Raw genomic sequence first — 18,232 nt, 5'->3', positions numbered from 1 at the left:
AATTAAATTAAACGTTGAAGAGCGAGAAAGAGAGAGAAAGAGAGAGATAGTCGCGATAAAAGCTGAGGAATAAAATAAAATACTTTATGATTTATCGTGAATTGAAAAATTAAACGGAAGAGCGATGATCTCTGACAAGTGAGCAAAATGATATAAAGATGGAGATACCTTGTTCTCTTCGGATGTTGAATCATCGGCCGGATCCAACGACGTAATTAACGGTAATTCCCGTAACGTGGCGTAATCTCCGTCATCTTCAGGGCCTCCGTCACCATTGCCTCGTCTGATTTTTCCTTTATTACTGCAATTCGAACGCAACAAGTCGTGACACGTTATAATGAGTATTCTCGCGCGGATACTTGGCGATTACTAAAAAAAGGATCGAAAGGGAAATGGGAAAGAAGGAGAGAACGAGAGAAAGAGAGAGAGAGAGAAAGAGACGATAACGGTAAAAAGGAAAATGGAGGGGATCACACATGTGTGAAAAAGAAAATGACATTAATGTCAAGTTCATGAATGATTCATTGAATGTAAGAATATTTTATTATCGATAAATATATACAAATATAATACGATATCTTATCCAATCACGTTGTAAAAGCAAGAGTGGCAAGAATAAGGGCAGAGTTGATAATTACACGTGCTAGCAATGCGTGACGTTAACTCTTCGCGATTCTGTGTGTATATGAATTTCATTCGTCGATTTTATTCATCTCTTATTCACAAAAATATCAATTCGCCATTTGACGAACAGCTAACAAAGACGCCTTCGTTCGAAACGAATGTTCTTGTCTGGAGAAGCTCGATGGAAATGTGACACTTTATTATCAAAATGATTCGCTTTTCCTCCAAGCTTCTACGTATTAAATATCTTGTAAATCTCAAAGAGTTAACCAATATAGAATTTATTCGTTAAAGCACACAATTTGATAAAGTTAGCCACGCGGATAAATATATATATATATATGTACGTACTTTAAGCACGAGATACAAACATGGTACGATCGAGTGAAAAAAAGAGAGAGAGAGAAAAAAAAAGATTCAAGGTGAGAAAGAGGATCGATAGAGAACATTATATTCGCTTGAATATTATAAAAGTAACAAATATTGTAAAAATACATAATAGCAAAAGCAAGAAATTTCGCGGGGAAAACGCACGGCGATCAAAGGAGAAGGTTATATAAATTTTCCGACTGGATGTTAGATCCGAATTGAGACGATGGATTCGGGCCAATTCTACGTATAATAATTTTGGATTAGCAAGTTTGAAGGAAGGAGAGAGAAACGAAAGTGAAAGACGAGCAATGAGCACGGGCACAACGATACATACAGAAAGACATCAAGAGGAGGGAGGAGGGTAGTTACCGCGAGCCTGACGTACTAGGCAGGTCGTTAAAGGTGACCTTGGGTTTCAATTTCTTGTTCAGCCATCCTTTCTCCGTAGCTGGTGCACCGTTCTCGTTCGGCGACCTAGTCGGCGACGGGCGCAATTTCGGTCTCAACCAATAGATTTGTTCATCGTCGGCCACTGAATCGCCGTTAACCGAATCAGTGTTTCCTATATTAGTTAAAAGAAAATAAAAAAAAAAAGACATGCAAATAGGTTAAATATTTTTTAGTCGTAAGAAAAAGAATTATTGAATACAATTTATCTGTTTCGAGTCATTTTGAATCTCTTGGATGAAGTTATATTTATATAGGTTATATCGTAGAAAATGTATTGTACAAAATTTATCTGTTTCGAATCACTTTGAATCTTTTAGATGAAATTATATTTATATAGGTTATATCGTAGAAAACATGTACAAAATTTATTTGTTTTGAATTACTTTGAATCTTTTAGATGAAATTATATTTATATAGGTTATATCGTAGAAAACATGTACAAAATTTATTTGTTTCGAATTACTTTGAATCTTTTATATGAAGCTATATTTATTAGCTATATTATTAATTATATCGTAGAAAACATATTATAGAAAATTTATCTGTTTCGAATCACTTTGAATCTTTTAGATGAAGCTATATTTATATAGGTTATATCGTAGAAAACATGTTGTACAAAATTTATTTATTTCGAATTATTTTGAATCTTTTATATGAAGCTATATTTATTAGCTACATTATTAGATTATATCGTAAAAAACATATTATAGAAAATTTATCTGTTTCGAATTACTTTGAATCTTTTAGATGAAGTTATATTTATATAGGTTATATCGTAGAAAATATATTATAGAAAATTTATCTGTTTCGAATCACTTTGAATCTTTTATATAAAGCTATATTTATATTAGGTTATATCGTAGAAAACATATTGTACAAAATTTATATGTTTCGAATCACTTTGAATCTTTTAGATGAAGTTATATTTATATAGGTTATGTCGTAGAAAACATTGAAATGGATAAATTTTGATTGTTTGTTAGATACCACGAGATGGTTAAAAAATCACGTTAGTGTTAAACGATAAATCTTAAATCTCGTTCATTATATTTTACCTTGAGCTCGCGCTTTCCTCTCGATAGCTGCCTTTTGTATCACGCTCATGATAGCCTTTTTCGGTGAAGCGTCGGCAATAGTGTATGTTCTGCCGTTACCGACAACCAGCAACGGCGCATTGGTTCCGTCTTCATCGTCCCTGGCCGATAACAGATCGACGTCGGTCACGAGCTTCACCGATCTTGCCGATCTAACGGTTGCACGGCCGATAGTCACTCGCAATTTGAACGTCCAGCGTTGTTTTATCGTGAGGAATATCCATAAAACCAGCCACAGGAAGAGATGCAGGACAGTCGCGACAAGACATGCTAAAATTGCACCGTCCAGGCTGCCACGATACACGACACTGTAGTCGTAGAGCAACGGCGCGCTGCATATCGCGATTGCAAGGAACACGCATAAAGCGGTGCAATGGATAAAGTATATCCAACCGTTCCCGTTTCGGTTCTCCTTTGACAAGATGATTCGACGCTCACGTTCGTGATTTAGAAACGCTGTGAATCTGTGTTATGTAATAAAATGGATAGAATGGTTACACGCTTTGTTTTATTTTGCGGACGATAAAGAAGCAAGTGAACGGAACGGAACGGAACGGAACGGAACGGAATGAAATGGAAGAAAACGAAAGAAGGGAACTTACCTGCCGTAAGCGTAGAAATACATCACCATGCTTGAGCAAAGCACCAAAAGGGAGGAGAGAGCGAACAGAACGAGAGTAACGTGTGGATTCAGCAAAAAGTACGAGTCCCCGAAAATGGTCGATATGTTGCTTGTATATATCGTACGATACTGTTGGCGAAGAACTGGTAGCACCTTCAAAGGCCCCATTACTTGGACCTGAAAACAGATTAAAACAAATTTCTTGATTTAACGAACGAAATGACAGAAAATAAGATACGAAGCGAAAATAGAGCAGGTTAGGTTACTCGCCTTGTAAAGAACGGACATTCCAACGTAGGCCAATAAGCTTTGGGCGGAATTAACGATTAACTGGAAGCTAAAAATTGTGGCCAATGGTTTATTGCACGACCAAAAAACCGCCGGATATCTCACGGAATATACGCCAAGAGCGATTGCGTAATTCAAATACTCGAGAGTGATAGGTCCGTACGATTCGGCTGTAGAAGAATAATCGTCATAAGACGTAACGAGTGGGATTAGAGAGAAGTGAAGAAAAGATATCATACCTGGTTGTAATTCAAGATTCAACTTTTCCGGATGATCCAAATCAGCCAAACTGTTCATCGTTAACGACATACTCTGCGCGGTCATATTTCCAACAGAGATAGTCTTCGGTTTAACCGTCGTCGAATTTCTTCCTACGTTCTTCGTTTTCGACTTGCTCTTTAAACTGTTACTTTTAACAATCGTCTTGGTAGTGACTGGTCGCCTAACAGTATTTCCATACTTCATCGAGCTGGTCGTCGAGGGAAAAGTGGACGCGATCGTAGATGCTATCACGGCGGTAGTCGCGGTTCCAGCGGCAGCAACTACCTTTCCCATCTCCGCCATTTTTGTCGATGCTTTCGCGTCGTTCCTCGTTGTCAACGTTGCCGTCATCGTCGTCGTTGTTGCCGCGTCCGTGTTCGTCGTTCTCGTCGTCGTCGTTGTAATCGACGATGCACTGCCATTGGCGGGCATGGTCGAGTTCAAAATCGTGGACGGTGTTTTCGGTGCATCGATAATGATTTCTTGCGTCGAGGGAGTAGTTGCTCCTTTGGCAGGTAGGGCGGAAGTGGTGCTCGGAACTCGAGTATCAGATGTTGCTAGACCGTTACTCGCCGCTCGAAATAACCCGTTATACCTTGTAGTCTCCTGGTGTCGAGATTCGACCGCGATCGATTTATTGATAAGATCGATCAATTCCGATTTCACAGTGGTAATATCGCTCCCTGCGTTATCGGTCGATTCGTCGTCGGGTATTAAGGTGACGAAAGGTTGGGGCGTTATGAAACCGGTTAAGATGCTAAGATTTACGGTCGGATTCATGAAGCTCGACACGACTAGCCGATCGCGATGAGTCACCAGCCAATCCAGATCCGTACGCCATATCGTTTCTGGAAAATATAAAACATACGAAAGTTTTGAGTAAATACGATTAATCCTGTTTGATCATCCGAATCGATTCGATGGACGAGCACTATTTACGCGGGATCTGCTCACAAGTTGACGAGCGTTGTTGATCGAATGCACGAACGACTCTCGTAAAAATTTATTATAAAGAGGAAGGGACAAAAAAGGGAGAAAAGATATTTTATGAAGAGATGTTCTAATAATAATTACGACGATAGAATCAATCAATTAATTTCTACTCGCATACTTTTATAAACTTTATTCGTTTAAAATAATAAAATCGGATATTTTCCGTTTATTCAATCATTTCGTAAAGTAGTTGTTTCTCGATAAGGATACGAGAAAAAAAAGGATCGAAAAGGGGAAGCGAGTAAAAGGAAGTAAAAAAACGAAAGCGAAAAGCCATCGAGTCTCTGAGAATCTGAGAGGCAACCGTATCGCGAATTGAGGAATAGGGTTACTCGTTGGAGGGAACGAGATGGTAAACGGTTAAGTTGTCCAAGGTAGAAGGAGAGATCCTGTAGCTAGCTGTATACACACACCTGGCCGATCAATACACGAACCAGAACGTAGTCAGGACGAGGTTGCCCCGTTACATTCCAACCGCCCCTTTTCTCCATGCGCGCGAGTCATTTTACCCCATAACGATAGCGATCTGAATCCGAAACGCGATCGATTACCCGCATCATCGATTCGATCGAAATTTTCTTAACGAGTTGGAACGACGATGCCGCACGCGATGATACCGGAATACCATCGCTCAGCCTCGCACTCGACTAATAAATCTCACGATTCTCGTTCAAAAATGAATGCGAAACGTGAACGAGCAGGTCGCTTCGAATTGAAATTTCGAAAGAAAATATATATATACATTTAAAAAAAATTTGTACAAATTATTAGCATCGTTGTTTAATATTAAGTTTCGAATAATTTCTCGTATAAAAATTTGAAACTACTCGTAGTTAAATTATCAAACAAAATAAAATCGTCGAAACAATAGGCTATGGTTGTTTATCATTACCTTTTGGCAAAAATCCAGCGTGTATCAGCCTGGCCTCCATGAGAAGCGAGGGTAGGAGGAAGCACATGGCTGTACAAAGGTGTACGAAAGCGGCCGTGGGACCCCCGTGTCGCCATAAATTGTTCGCCAAACCTGCGAATTCACCACGAATCGCGTCGTGTACGTTATGATTGTGCTCGAGTAAACAGACCCCCTTCCCTCTCCCCCCCCCCCCCCTCCCCCTGCCGTCACGTTTTTCAACGCGAAAGGAAATGGAAGGCTAAAAAAGAAGAATAAAGGACAGGCGCTGTTACTTACTGTGGTCGGGGTTGTTGGTGAGCAGGGACGAAGGCGGATCGCGCGAACACGCGCTCAAATGGCGACCGAGTTTCACCCCATCGTTCGCCAGGTTGCCGAGCTTTAAAAATGCCGCGCCGAGAAGAACGGGCAGCAAAACGACTCCAGCACCGGCCAGCACCAAGCACGCGTACAGCTCCACCTTTGGCGGCGGAGCGTCCGCGGGCCAAGGTAACGATAAATACGCTGGAAAAATTCCCCCTTTTTCTCTCTTTTCATACGCTCCCTCCCCTCCTTTTTTTGTTCCTCAATAGGAAAATAAAAAGGAACGAGCTCTCACTTACCGGCGAACCTTTTCGCGTATCTTAACCCGATGTAAGCTTGAAAAGCGACCGCCAAAACACCGTACCAGACGGACCACAAACTATTCACGTGACCTCGTATACAAGAGCTGCGTCTGGCCGATCTTCGGGGTTTTTTCGTTTTGTTGGCTGTTGTAATACCACTGGAATTTATGCTAGACACTATCGGAAGCGGTTTTAACGGCTTCTTACACTTTGCTTGGTTTATCTCGTTATTGTTCTCGTAACCCATTAAGCTTCCCGTCATTGACATCTTGTCCTGAAAGAGGAAAAGTTTCCGTTCGAAGTTTCGAACGCTAAAAAGAAATGGAAGGAATTTTTCGAATAGATCGTTAATCATGGGTATATAATTTATAATTTGGTGTAATTTTATTTAGAATTGGAAATTATATTGGTAGAGGAAAAATTATGGAACGCGTGATGTTCGATATGCGAGCAAGTTCTTCGAATGATTCTGCTTAAATATTTACCGAGTATTCTGCTGTTTCTGGTATAGGCGTCTTAATGTTTCGAATGAGTTAGTTCGGAACAATCGATTCGGAGCTCTGACATCTTTAGAGGTGACAGCGCCGCCTGAAACAGAGAAGGGGAGGAGACGAATTAGCAAATTGATCTCCTCTGCGAATCTAATGAGAAGGTAACACCAGAGAAATCACATTTCTAATTCGATATTAATGATTTTGATTGACGTATATACGAGTTAATTTTTCAATTATTATTAACTATTATTAGTAAAATTATAAGTAACATTTTCACTTTTATCAATTTCTCGAGAAAAACTTCAAAGATTCGATAATGCTGTAATAATTCAGGATTCAGGAATAACGGAGAAAGATATATTTAAATATGATTTTTATATTGGATAAAAAAAATAGTCGAAAATTATTGCGCGCAAAATCTCAAATTTCACGAAAAATAAATATACAATAATTTTATTCGTAACAATATAAACAGCAAAATTGATCGGCCTTTATTTAATATCCATTTATAATAATAAAATATATAATATACGTATATATGTTATGATCTTGGTTTAGAATTTCTTAAAATTTTCCAAATATAATAAATATAATTGAGACAAGTTGAATCAAATATATGAATTCTCTTTTAAATAAAATTTTCTCGTAACAGAAATTAATGTTTGAAATTTTGACATAATGTTAGTTACAAATTAATCCCTTTAAATCCTTTAATACTTTTTCTCTGAAAAAATTCCAAGAAATAAGTTGAGAAAAGTATAAGAAATATACCTTCAATATACATTTATATTCACAAGTATTTAATAATTTTAATAATAATAATAGTAAATAATAATAATAATAATAATAATAATAATAATAAAATAATTAGCAACTACAACTGTATTCTTCAAATAAGCAGTGAAAATTATATATATAACAATATATATAAACTTTAATACAAAGAATTACGCATCGCAATCTCTTTCGATAAGATAAGAATTCAAGGATCCGAAAAAGGATACGAAAAAACGTCCGCGAGAGCGAAAGAACGTCAGAAGACGTACGATCTCGATAAAAGGATCGCAAGACGGGGTTACACGAGTGCAAAGTCTCAAGTGACGAGTTAAGTACTTATTGCGCTTAAGCGGTGTCGTTTGATGGGAGAATAGCCGAGGAAGGGGGAGGGAACTCGCTCGAGGGGTGTGAGCATTGTTCGAAAAGTTGCGCAGAAAATTACGCGCCGTGTCTATCCGTGAGCAATGCTGCGATGCTTCTCCCCAATCGTAAAAAGCGGCAACAATGGCGGGCGCGAGAGCAACAAAAATGATCGGGTGGCTTAATGCTTAACAGTGTCAGTAGAGAGCGTAGCGTAGAGTCGTACAAAAGGGGGGAGTCGAAACAGAGAGGGGCTGGCGTAGCGTGATAATTCTAGTGCTCTTACGACCACATCCATCCCTCGTGCCTCCCCTCCCCTCCTTCCTCTATCAGCTTTTCTTTTCTATTCTGCCACGGCATGGCAAAGTCGGTGCTTTGGCTTCTTTGAAAGGAGCCGGTTTTCCAAGGAGATTACTTCGGTGGAAATTCTTTTTTAGCCAGATATTGCTCCCGATCTTGCTTTGCGACGAGATGATTTGAAAGGAAAAAGAGGGGAGATACCGTGGAGACGTTACACAACGGATTCCTCTATCTTGTCGAACAAACTGAACGATGACCCTGATACCAAGAAAAAGAAGAGGAAACGCGTTCGTCGTTTGATGTCGCGTCGAAGACAAGAGAGAGAAGAAAAAGAAGGAGATTTATTATCGCAGAAGTAATATTCGCTGCCCATCAAGATATCCTCGCGATGCTTGACCTATATTTCTCGTGCGACACATTCAAAGAGCTTTCTTCCATTCCCCGTTTTCTTATAAACGCGAGACTCGTGTCGAGAAGAAAATAATCTATCGTAATGGTTCGACATTGATGTATAACGCGTTTCTTCTAACGAATGAAGTTTTTTGCAGGTGGAGGAGGCGTAGAAAAGTATGAAAACAGTTGAGAAGTTCGTTAAAGAGAAATAGTCGAAAGGACTAACATGGAAACATTCTTTCAGCACGGAAGACAGCTAAGGAGTGCAAAAGAATATAAGAGAAATAATTTTCCTTTTCTTTTTCTTTCTCCGTGAAAGAAGTCGAGAAAGGAGAAATAATTGAATTTAGATGAAATGACAAGGTCATATAACGTTTCCTTTGAAATTTAATACGACTCTATTCATGACACGTCTTTTGAGAATATATCACAAATAGAAAACGATCGAATGAAGGAAATTAAATATTGCAATATGCAATGCATGTTACGACAGTAATATACAAATAATGTACAAATAAATTTTTCTCCTTATCGTTAAAAGATAAGTTCACCCTAGTATTGTTCGATTAGAAAACTTGGTAAAGTTATAAATTGGACAAATATGTGTTCGTATAATCGATCAGACTGTCAAAACGATCTATCTACTCACCGAACGGAGGAGAATAACCGCCGTCGTCGGTGTCGCCGTCACCGTTGCCGTTGCCGTCGTGCTGTCGGTCGTTGAATTAATCGTAGAGTCGCGCTTCAAACGCTATTCAAATCTGAAAAGAGATCGAAATTCTTTGAAAAGGAAAAAAAATCTGAATCAAATAAAATAATTTATAACTAATTCCAATATGTTGATTTTATTGATTTATTGGTCATATTTTTACACACAATTTTTTTATCCCTATTTTTATAAAATATTCGTTTTAATTTTACAATAATCATTTCAACGACAATTCATTTTCAAAAGTCTATTAATATAATAGAAAATCTATGTGTTCAATAAAAATAATAAATATAAGATATTTTATACGAACTGTACTTTCATAACGTTAAAAATTTACAGAATATATATTATCCAGAATAATAAAAAAGAAAATGAGTTAATAATGTATTCTAAAAATATTTGATCAGACAGGATTTTCTTTATATTTTAACCGCAATGTGTAATCATTGAAAGATCTTTTTTAATTAATATATAACAATATAAAATTGTTTTATTTTGCACCATGTGATGGTTTACTTTTTTTATTTTTATTTCTAATAAGAAAATAAATATGTATTCCAAAACAAGTTATGTAACTATTTTGGCGTGGAAATCTGGACCACTTTATTGATCTTGCAATTTATATATCATATGTCCTTCCTGAAACTTTGACATTCAGGAAGAGGGCTCATCTTGTTTTGCGATTCGAGTTAATTGATTTTTTTTTTAATCGTTAAATCGAATGGAGACGATAGGTAAAAAGGTTAACGAAGCAAAGAGGGCGCTCCATTCGCAGAGCATTATCCCCTCGATTGCAATTTCGTGCTCCTGTCAATCAATTGTCTTTCAGCCGCCCTCGATTCTTTTCACCGACCCTGTTTATTTTTGCTTAACTCGAAACTTACACTTACGTCTGCGGAAAATGGCATCGTCCATTTTTAATCATTCTATGTGACTATAGACTGTAGCATGTTTATAGATATCTACGCGATATATGAATGAAATAACTTACGAGAGATATTTTTATTATGATGTGTTACGAAATAAAATTTTTTATTTAATAACGAAACGTTACGATTTGGACAAAAAATATCTAGTATTGTTTCGTAAAAAATATGCATTGCTTTTTGTTGACGAATAATAATACTTCTTTAAACAAATTTAATTTGCAAAAATATACAATGGATATTTTTCATTTCCATTCTTATTCAACGATGAAATATCTCCTTAATGGATTCTCTTATTTTATTTCAAATTTTCAGATAAAACTCGCTTCGTCTAATGTATTGATTCTCGAAGAGAGGAGGAGGAGGAGGAGGAGAGAGAAAGGAGAGCAATTAAAAATTCTCAAAATTTGCATATTTCCCTCATTAAGCGTAATATATGACTTTTAAAACATACGAGAAAACTGAAAGGATATCGTGATTTATTTTACTTCACCTTTGTCAAGGGAAGTAAAGATCTAATTTTAGATTCCTACAAAAGTACACAGACCTTAAATCTTTCTTACTAACGTAAAAATCTTTGAGATATCTTTGAGCACGATATAAACGAAAAAAAAAAAAAAATATTGAGAAACACTGGTCCAAAGCAAATTTCAATTACTTATAACTCGATAAATAGGCAATCGATATTTTTGCGTATCAACTTTTATGTTTGCTCTAGCTTCTTCCTAGAATCGATCCCTCAAATGTATCCCGTGAATATGTATATATATATATTAACACTCTCTCACGTATACATAACGTACATGTGTACATACACGTATTGTTGCACATCTATTAGCTAAATATTTAAACGCGTTGCCATAAAAATGGCCAGCAATCTACTTATAACCACTCGAAGAGACGAAACGGATCCCTTTCTTTTCCTCGTTTTTTATTACGCGTGGAAACGTGACGCGCGGGAACCGGGTGTATTGAGGCGAACGAAATTCGTTATGAAGAAGGGCATTGAACGAACAGCGGCAAGCATGCCGATCGTCCTTTACGGAATGCAATATCGGTCGAGAACGAGAGCCGATCGTTGCGCTCGATGGATACTCGACCTGCATTCGCTCTCGTCGAGGACAATGCATCGAGGTCCCTTTTGTTTGTCGGTCAACACCGAAGGCATCGACGGCAGGAGGAGTAGTTGGCAAGCTGCCAATGGCTAGCTCACCACTGTTGCCTACAGCGTTCACTTCCCACCAGTCAGAAGCATCGACACCTCAATTATCGACGTCAACCGATCTCGCGTTTCAACATCCCCCCCTCCACTCCTCGAGCTATTCCTATTTGTGCTCCTGTTTGCATTCATTTTTGCCATTACCTATCCGCGTTCATGCTCGCGTTCCTCTCCTTGCTCTTCCGTCTTTCGAACGAATCGAATATTTCTACGAAAAATTTCGTTCCCAATCGATAAAGATTTACCCTCCCTGTGTGTATATATTTTTTGGTAATTTTTGTGGAGCATCACTGAAGATATGATTGCAAACTATACTGAGCATTCGTTTTATTTATATTCTCGTTTAACGAACTTGCCGATATACTATTGCTAGATCGTTCCATAACTTTGGAACCAAGACTTCAATCGGAATTAGGTGAGATCTGATCGTATTACTTCAGATCCTGAGTTTCAAGTTTAAAGATCTTATAATTGTTTGATCTCGAGTTCTCTAATCGATTTTGTCCGAACTTATCCGATTCGTATTCAAAATTGAATCTTTGGAGGTCCTGAAATTTTTAAGAAAGACGCGTATCTTAATATATCGAGCACGCCGATTTTCTGAAAAATTTAAATTAAAATAATTTTCTTCTAAGGAAGACTATCGACAGAACGATTCGATATATTCGTCTCGTTATTTCTGTACACGTGTATAAGTTTTGAAAAGGCACATATTATGTTCTTGTGAACAGTCGAAGCTGTTTCGCTATTTATGTATGAGAAGGGTAATATTCCAGGGTATCCATCGTGCGCATCGTTAATTCCTGTGCGCTGCTCGTTTCATTTTTTTGCTTTACGCTTGTTTTCGTTGAATCCATACCGAAATAGCTCGATACGTGCGCCTTGCCATAGACTAGAGGTTGAAGAATACCGTAGACGATCGCGCGACCGTAAATTTCTGCCGAATTATGCTGTTGCGCTCTATTCATAGGATAGTCGAAAAAATCCAAGATCAACGATGCATCGTAATCGTAATTTTCGATGCATCCATCGCGCGCAAAACGTCCATAATCATTATCGAAAATCTATATATCTATTTCTCCGTGATGATTTCAGAAAAATTCTACTTCATCGAATGAAATGATCTCCAAACCGATTACTATTGTCATATAGCTTTTATCGTTATTCCATGCGTCTGATAATAGTGTATCGTGGAGTACGTTTCACGAAACGTACAAATTTTCGATCGAAAACAATCCATATTCAACAAATTCAAACTTGTGTCTAATTTTCTTGATTTAATTATTTTTAATTAATTTTTGAGAAAATAAATTGAAAATATAGAATGAAATTTGTTCATTTAAATTTTCAAATAAATCAATTTCGAAAATTTTTTCAAATATAAGGGAGAATAAAATTTTTTATCTCTTGTTTTTACGATTCGTGATTGAACGTATACAATCAAAGAATCATGTAATCGGTGAATTTTTAAATTTAATTTATAATTCATTCGTATATAATTAAAAAATGTTTGAAACTTGATTTACTCAAAAAAAAGCTTCAAATAAAAAAATTCTATATTTTTATCTCATTTTTTTATTTAAAATCATCGTTTCTCATTCGATATAATAATAATACTCTGAATAATAAAGATATTGTATTAATCAAGAAATATATAATTAAAAAATGTTTGAAACTTGATTTACTCAAAAAAAAGCTTCAAATAAAAAAATTCTATATTTTTATCTTATTGTTTTATTTAAAATCATCTTTTCTCATTTGATATAATGATAATACTCTGAATAATAAAGATATTGTATTAATCAAGAAATATATAATTAAAAAATGTTTGAAACTTGATTTACTCAAAAAAAAGCTTCAAATAAAAAAATTCTATATTTTTATTTTATTTTTTTATTTCATCTTTTCTCATTCGATATAATAATAATACTCTGAATAATGAAGATATTGTATTAATCAAGAAATTAATTAATAATACAATTGACAATAACACGAATAAACAAGATTCTATTCTATTTTCATTTCTTCAACGATTTTAATACTTTTTTTTTCGAGTAAAAGTAAATTATATTTTAAACTTAACACGAAGTTTAAGCAAAGTTAAAGCGAAAACTGTCTTTGCGGCTAGCAACCAGTTCGTTCGAGTACAAGAACGACAAAAAGAAAACAACAAAAACGACGCTTCCTCGAATACGAAATCCTCGTTGTTGTAAATGAGTGGCGAGTTCCAAGTTGGTCACGAGTTAACTTTACACGGAAATTTCTAAAGCTTGTTCGATTGTGGTACGGCGATCGATGCACGGCTGCAACAAAGGAGCAACGAATAATACGGCACGACTGATCCCGGACGAGCCTCAACAGGAAATCGATTTTCTATCGAAACGTCTACGTTTCAATACCGCGCGAAATGCTTCCATCCTCATCCCGCAGTTTCGAAACTTGATTTCCCTGCGAGCCGTACGTCGATGCGGATGAAATATGCGTTTGCCACGCGTCTCGCGCGTAGATGAGTTTTCTTCGCTCGCTATCATCAACCACCGATTGATTTTCCCAGATCGTCGTGCATAAAAAAAAAGGAAGATGAACGAATTGAAACGCGAAAAAATATCTCGATTATTGAGCAGTTTCGAGTAGTAATAAAATTAAAATTGAACAATAAATTATTGATTATGAAATTACGCAAGAAAATCTAACAATCTATCAAGAATTATCGCCGGTTCGTCGTGAAAGAAGGCAATCGAAATAAAGGAAATGAAAGAAGTTGGTAAATACGTTAAAAGCTGAGCGAATAAACTCCATATATAAATATATATATACGACCGGAGGCAAGGTGACTTTCGGTTGTTTTTCTTTCTTGCGCCTCTTCTTCTTCAAAACACACGTGGAACAATTGCTATAATTAAGATTAAAGAACGATATTAAAACGTCGTTTCTAAATTCTGCGCTAGTTTTGGTACGCAGAACAGAATTTCATTTAAAAACTTTTTAATTCGTTACAACGACGATTCGAATGTTGAAACATTACGAATTATTTCCACAGATTGAAATAAAGAACTTCTCGAAGAATTTTCTCGAATAAGGAGACTCCCGATAAAAAAAGAATTTCACTCTAGCCAACCGCGCATATAAAGGAACTGCTGATTAATCCAGAAAAAGAAGATTACATTGGTAATCATATTTGAGAGGGGACGGGAAGAAAAAAGATTTCGTTCTCGTTACGTTCGAGAACTGACGTAATTAAGCCAAAGATAAAAAAAGAACAGAAGGAAGGAGAAGAGAAAATATTTGCATTTTTAAATCTGTGATACGAAACGATAAACGAAGGGAGCGTGTCCTGATCCGTGAAACGAAAACCGTGTGTGTATATTTTACAAGCGATAGCTATTTCTAGATGGCAACCGACGAATCGACGTTTCGCCCTGGGTTTATAATATCCCTCTTCACCGATCCAGCGTGCAAACGCATGTAAACGCGCATAAGTTTTTAAACTCGGATCGATTCCGGTTTCGAAAACGGGATAAACTTGGACGAAAATCATTCGGTACAGGTGGTCCCGCGACGGGAAACGCAGCTGCCCGGAATGTTTTTTCGCTTCTGCTCGGCTTTCCCCGGTAAATCGATAGAACGAGGTCGAGCGGAGCCCCGAGGACCGCGATTCTTTTTCTCTTCGATCCGAAGCGGAATCGGACGAAACCCGTGGGGACGACGAGCCCCGGTTAATTATTCAGAAATTTCAGAAACTTATAAATAATTTTACGCGAATAATTGTATCAACGTTGCTCGCCTCTATCCACTTCTCACGACTGTGACCGTGCGCGTGTGGAACAATCGACGCGATCTGTCGTCCATCTCGATGACTCACCGCAACCCTCTTTCAAGACATTCCTCGAGAAGAAAGTTTTCTGCGGGGTTCCACCGATGACTCACCCTCCAGATTCATCCCCTCGATTCGATGAATCGCTTTCGCAGCCACGAGCTGGCCTCGAAATTGTCTCGGAATATCGTGTGTTGTGGGAAAGTTTGGCGTAAATTTTTAATTCCTCCTTTTGCTTTAGAGAAAGTATACCTCTAGTGCTGCGAGAGAGAGGGGTTTACGCGGGCGTACAGACGAGATATGTCACGTGTCTTCTTACGAATGCGAGATATGTCGTGTGCAAAAAAATATGAAAACCTGGGCTGACTCGATTCGACTGCAAACATGTTAATGATATAATAAACGTTTCGGGCATATTGTATTGTAAATAAATTTATCTCGTCTTTTTTCTTTCTTTTTTTTTTCAGAATGAATACGAGATTCAATTTAATTTAATTTAATCGATTCACAGATGGAAGAAGCAATTTGTACAATAGATTTATACATAATAGAGAAGCAAAAGCGACGAGATAAAAATAATACACGAGGACGTATTTGTATTCGAAGTCGAGCTGGAAATGGATAAGAAAAATAGAACGGCATGTTGTCTGAAACATGGACGATATCGGGTTCATGGATAAGAAATTAAAAATTCATACGAAATTTTTTCCATCTTTTCATATGAATGGAATTACTTTCTTTTTTTTTTTTTACTGAGATTGTTATTATCCATTAATCAGAAGGATAAAATATTCTACCCGCGCACGCGAGGGGATTAAAAAAAAATATTATATGATATGTAATATATATTTGATGTGCAAATGATTGATTTGACAATAAAATTTCCGTAAGTTTTATTTATTTCGAAATACATTTATTAATATCAATGTCGATGCAAATTCTTTCCAAAATGATCGAATATAAAACCAGAATATCTTTTTCGAATATTTAACTCTGCAATTTTTGCATATAGTCTTCAACTTTTTCCACCATTTTATCTTTATCACGGTCTACAGTCACGAAACATATTTATCATCCTTAAAACAGAAAAAATCATAAATCATCATCATGTCTGATAAATAACCATTATTACACTGTTTTTGATAAAAATTCACGAGTTTTAAGAATCGTTGAACTATTTATTTGCCTATCGAAAAACATACTACTCGTCCTATACGATTGAAAAAAAAAAGAAATAAATTTGAATATGTTGATTGTTTGAATCGAATATGTATTTTATTATTGTATTCTTTATGCGATTTATTAAGTATTTATTTCATTTTGACGTTTTTCAACTTATTCTGAAATTTCTGAAAATCAATAATCTTTTGAATGACAGCATAGTATGCATTAGATTCGAGTGATGCTTATTTCAATTGAAATTATTTGTTTAGTCAAAAGAATTTTAGATAAAACGAATATTTGAAAGAAAAGATAAATTAAAGAATTTAAGATTTTTTTTTTTAAAAAGAACAGGTATATCTTTTTATTAATAAAAAAATTCATTCCTGCAATAACTTTCAAAATATGCCTTGAATAAATAATAATAATATTAATCTGTAATAACGTAAACATTATTTAAAAAAACTAATTATTATACACTTTTCAACTATATATATATAAATATCAAGAAAAATCGAAAAAGAAACAAAGAGATATAAATTACAATTGATGAAACTACGAATCGTGAACGTATTTCTTCCATTCCGTGAAAAATTCGATTTTCGGGCAGGAACGACAATGATTAACAGCCAACGAGCAAAATATCATCCTTTCTTTGTCCCTTTTGCCGCACCCTCTTCCGACAGTCGACTCTCGTTCTCTCCCTCCCACCTTTTCTTCCTTCTCGCTACTCGCCTCCTGTGGCATCCTATTCAATCAATACCCGATGCTGCATACACTGCTTAATATCAGGATCTAAATTCCTCCCCCTTCGAATTTAGAATTTCGATCTCGTCAGAATTTCATACTCATCGATCGACGTAAATTGAACAATAATTTCAGGATTAACATACACGCGTCTCATCGGTGTATTATTATTTGAAGATCTTGTAAATATTCTTAATAATCTTCTTCACTGGAGTAAAATTTTAAAATGTTACGAATAAAATCGAAAATAGAGATTTATTACGATCTATTAATATATAATTAGAAGAGAACATGTCAAATGGCGATTTTATACAGATTTCTCGTATCTGTCTCGATATCTTTTTCTACGCTTCGGTAGATAACTGTCAGCTAGAATAACTTGACAACTATAAGATATATATATTCTGTATCGATAAACGGAACGGACATATTTATGGTTCTTCGCCATGCCATTTTATATCATGTGGACAGATTATTAAAATCGAAGAGAATTTTAAAATGGAAAATTTGAAGCAAACTGAAATAAAATTAATCTATAATTTGCATTAACAACTTAATTTGTAATTATTATACAGTTTTTAATCTCGCAAGTTGGCTCGAAAAAAAGAAAAACACGTGACAATGAGTCGAAACGTGGAGAAAAAATGATAGTTATTTATGAATTATTCATCGAAAGAAGCGATCGTAAATTTCGATTTTGATAATCATTTTTCATACATTTTATTTATTAATTAATTAACAAAAATAAAATGTATTGATTAATTAAAATTATTATTACATTTCATTCTCGATTATTTTAATTGTTTATATTTGTAATATAAAGTGACTACGTGCTCGTTAATCGTTATAGCTTCCAAATAGGCAAGAAATTTTTACGCAAAAATTTATCATTCGTTTTATAAATATCGCTAAACGTAAAAAAGGAGAAGGAAAAAAACAGCCATTTCGAGAAAAAGAATAAAGATTATCGATAAAAAGATATAAAGTTGGATAACATTCTTCCACACTCTTCATCCTTTTCGTACAAAAATTTGCTTCTATATAAATTTTATCGAATTTTCAAATTTTAAAAATCGATTTTCTCCCCTATTTTTTACGATTTACGATTCG

The 18,232-nt window shown here is 35.9% G+C and overlaps 1 protein-coding gene across 12 annotated transcripts in view; it reads right to left on the bottom strand.

Moving 5' to 3' along the window:
• The window catches only part of LOC107998469 (protein tincar), a 46,934-nt gene that overhangs the window by 9,379 nt on the left and 19,323 nt on the right, over nucleotides 1-18,232 (bottom strand). For 6 of the 12 annotated variants that reach the window (XM_062077686.1, XM_062077691.1, XM_062077689.1 and 3 more), the window contains 11 exons: nucleotides 9,193-9,304; nucleotides 6,705-6,807; nucleotides 6,217-6,493; nucleotides 5,894-6,118; nucleotides 5,597-5,728; nucleotides 3,690-4,559; nucleotides 3,433-3,620; nucleotides 3,143-3,339; nucleotides 2,502-3,004; nucleotides 1,366-1,558; nucleotides 169-301 (listed from right to left, as the gene is read on the bottom strand). In XM_062077686.1, the coding sequence (XP_061933670.1) occupies nucleotides 169-301; nucleotides 1,366-1,558; nucleotides 2,502-3,004; nucleotides 3,143-3,339; nucleotides 3,433-3,620; nucleotides 3,690-4,559; nucleotides 5,597-5,728; nucleotides 5,894-6,118; nucleotides 6,217-6,487 (2,712 nt within the window). In that variant the 5' untranslated portion in view covers nucleotides 6,488-6,493; nucleotides 6,705-6,807; nucleotides 9,193-9,304. Of the gene's footprint in view, nucleotides 1-168; nucleotides 302-1,365; nucleotides 1,559-2,501; nucleotides 3,005-3,142; nucleotides 3,340-3,432; nucleotides 3,621-3,689; nucleotides 4,560-5,596; nucleotides 5,729-5,893; nucleotides 6,134-6,216; nucleotides 6,494-6,704; nucleotides 6,808-9,192; nucleotides 9,305-18,232 lie in introns of all 12 variants that reach the window. The other 6 variants (XM_062077683.1, XM_062077690.1, XM_062077687.1 and 3 more) reach the window with 2 other exon arrangements.

The sequence above is a fragment of the Apis cerana genome, linkage group LG7 (genome assembly GCF_029169275.1).
Source record: "Apis cerana isolate GH-2021 linkage group LG7, AcerK_1.0, whole genome shotgun sequence".
Taxonomy (NCBI): domain Eukaryota; kingdom Metazoa; phylum Arthropoda; class Insecta; order Hymenoptera; family Apidae; genus Apis; species Apis cerana.
This window is presented reverse-complemented; position numbering and strand designations above follow the sequence as displayed.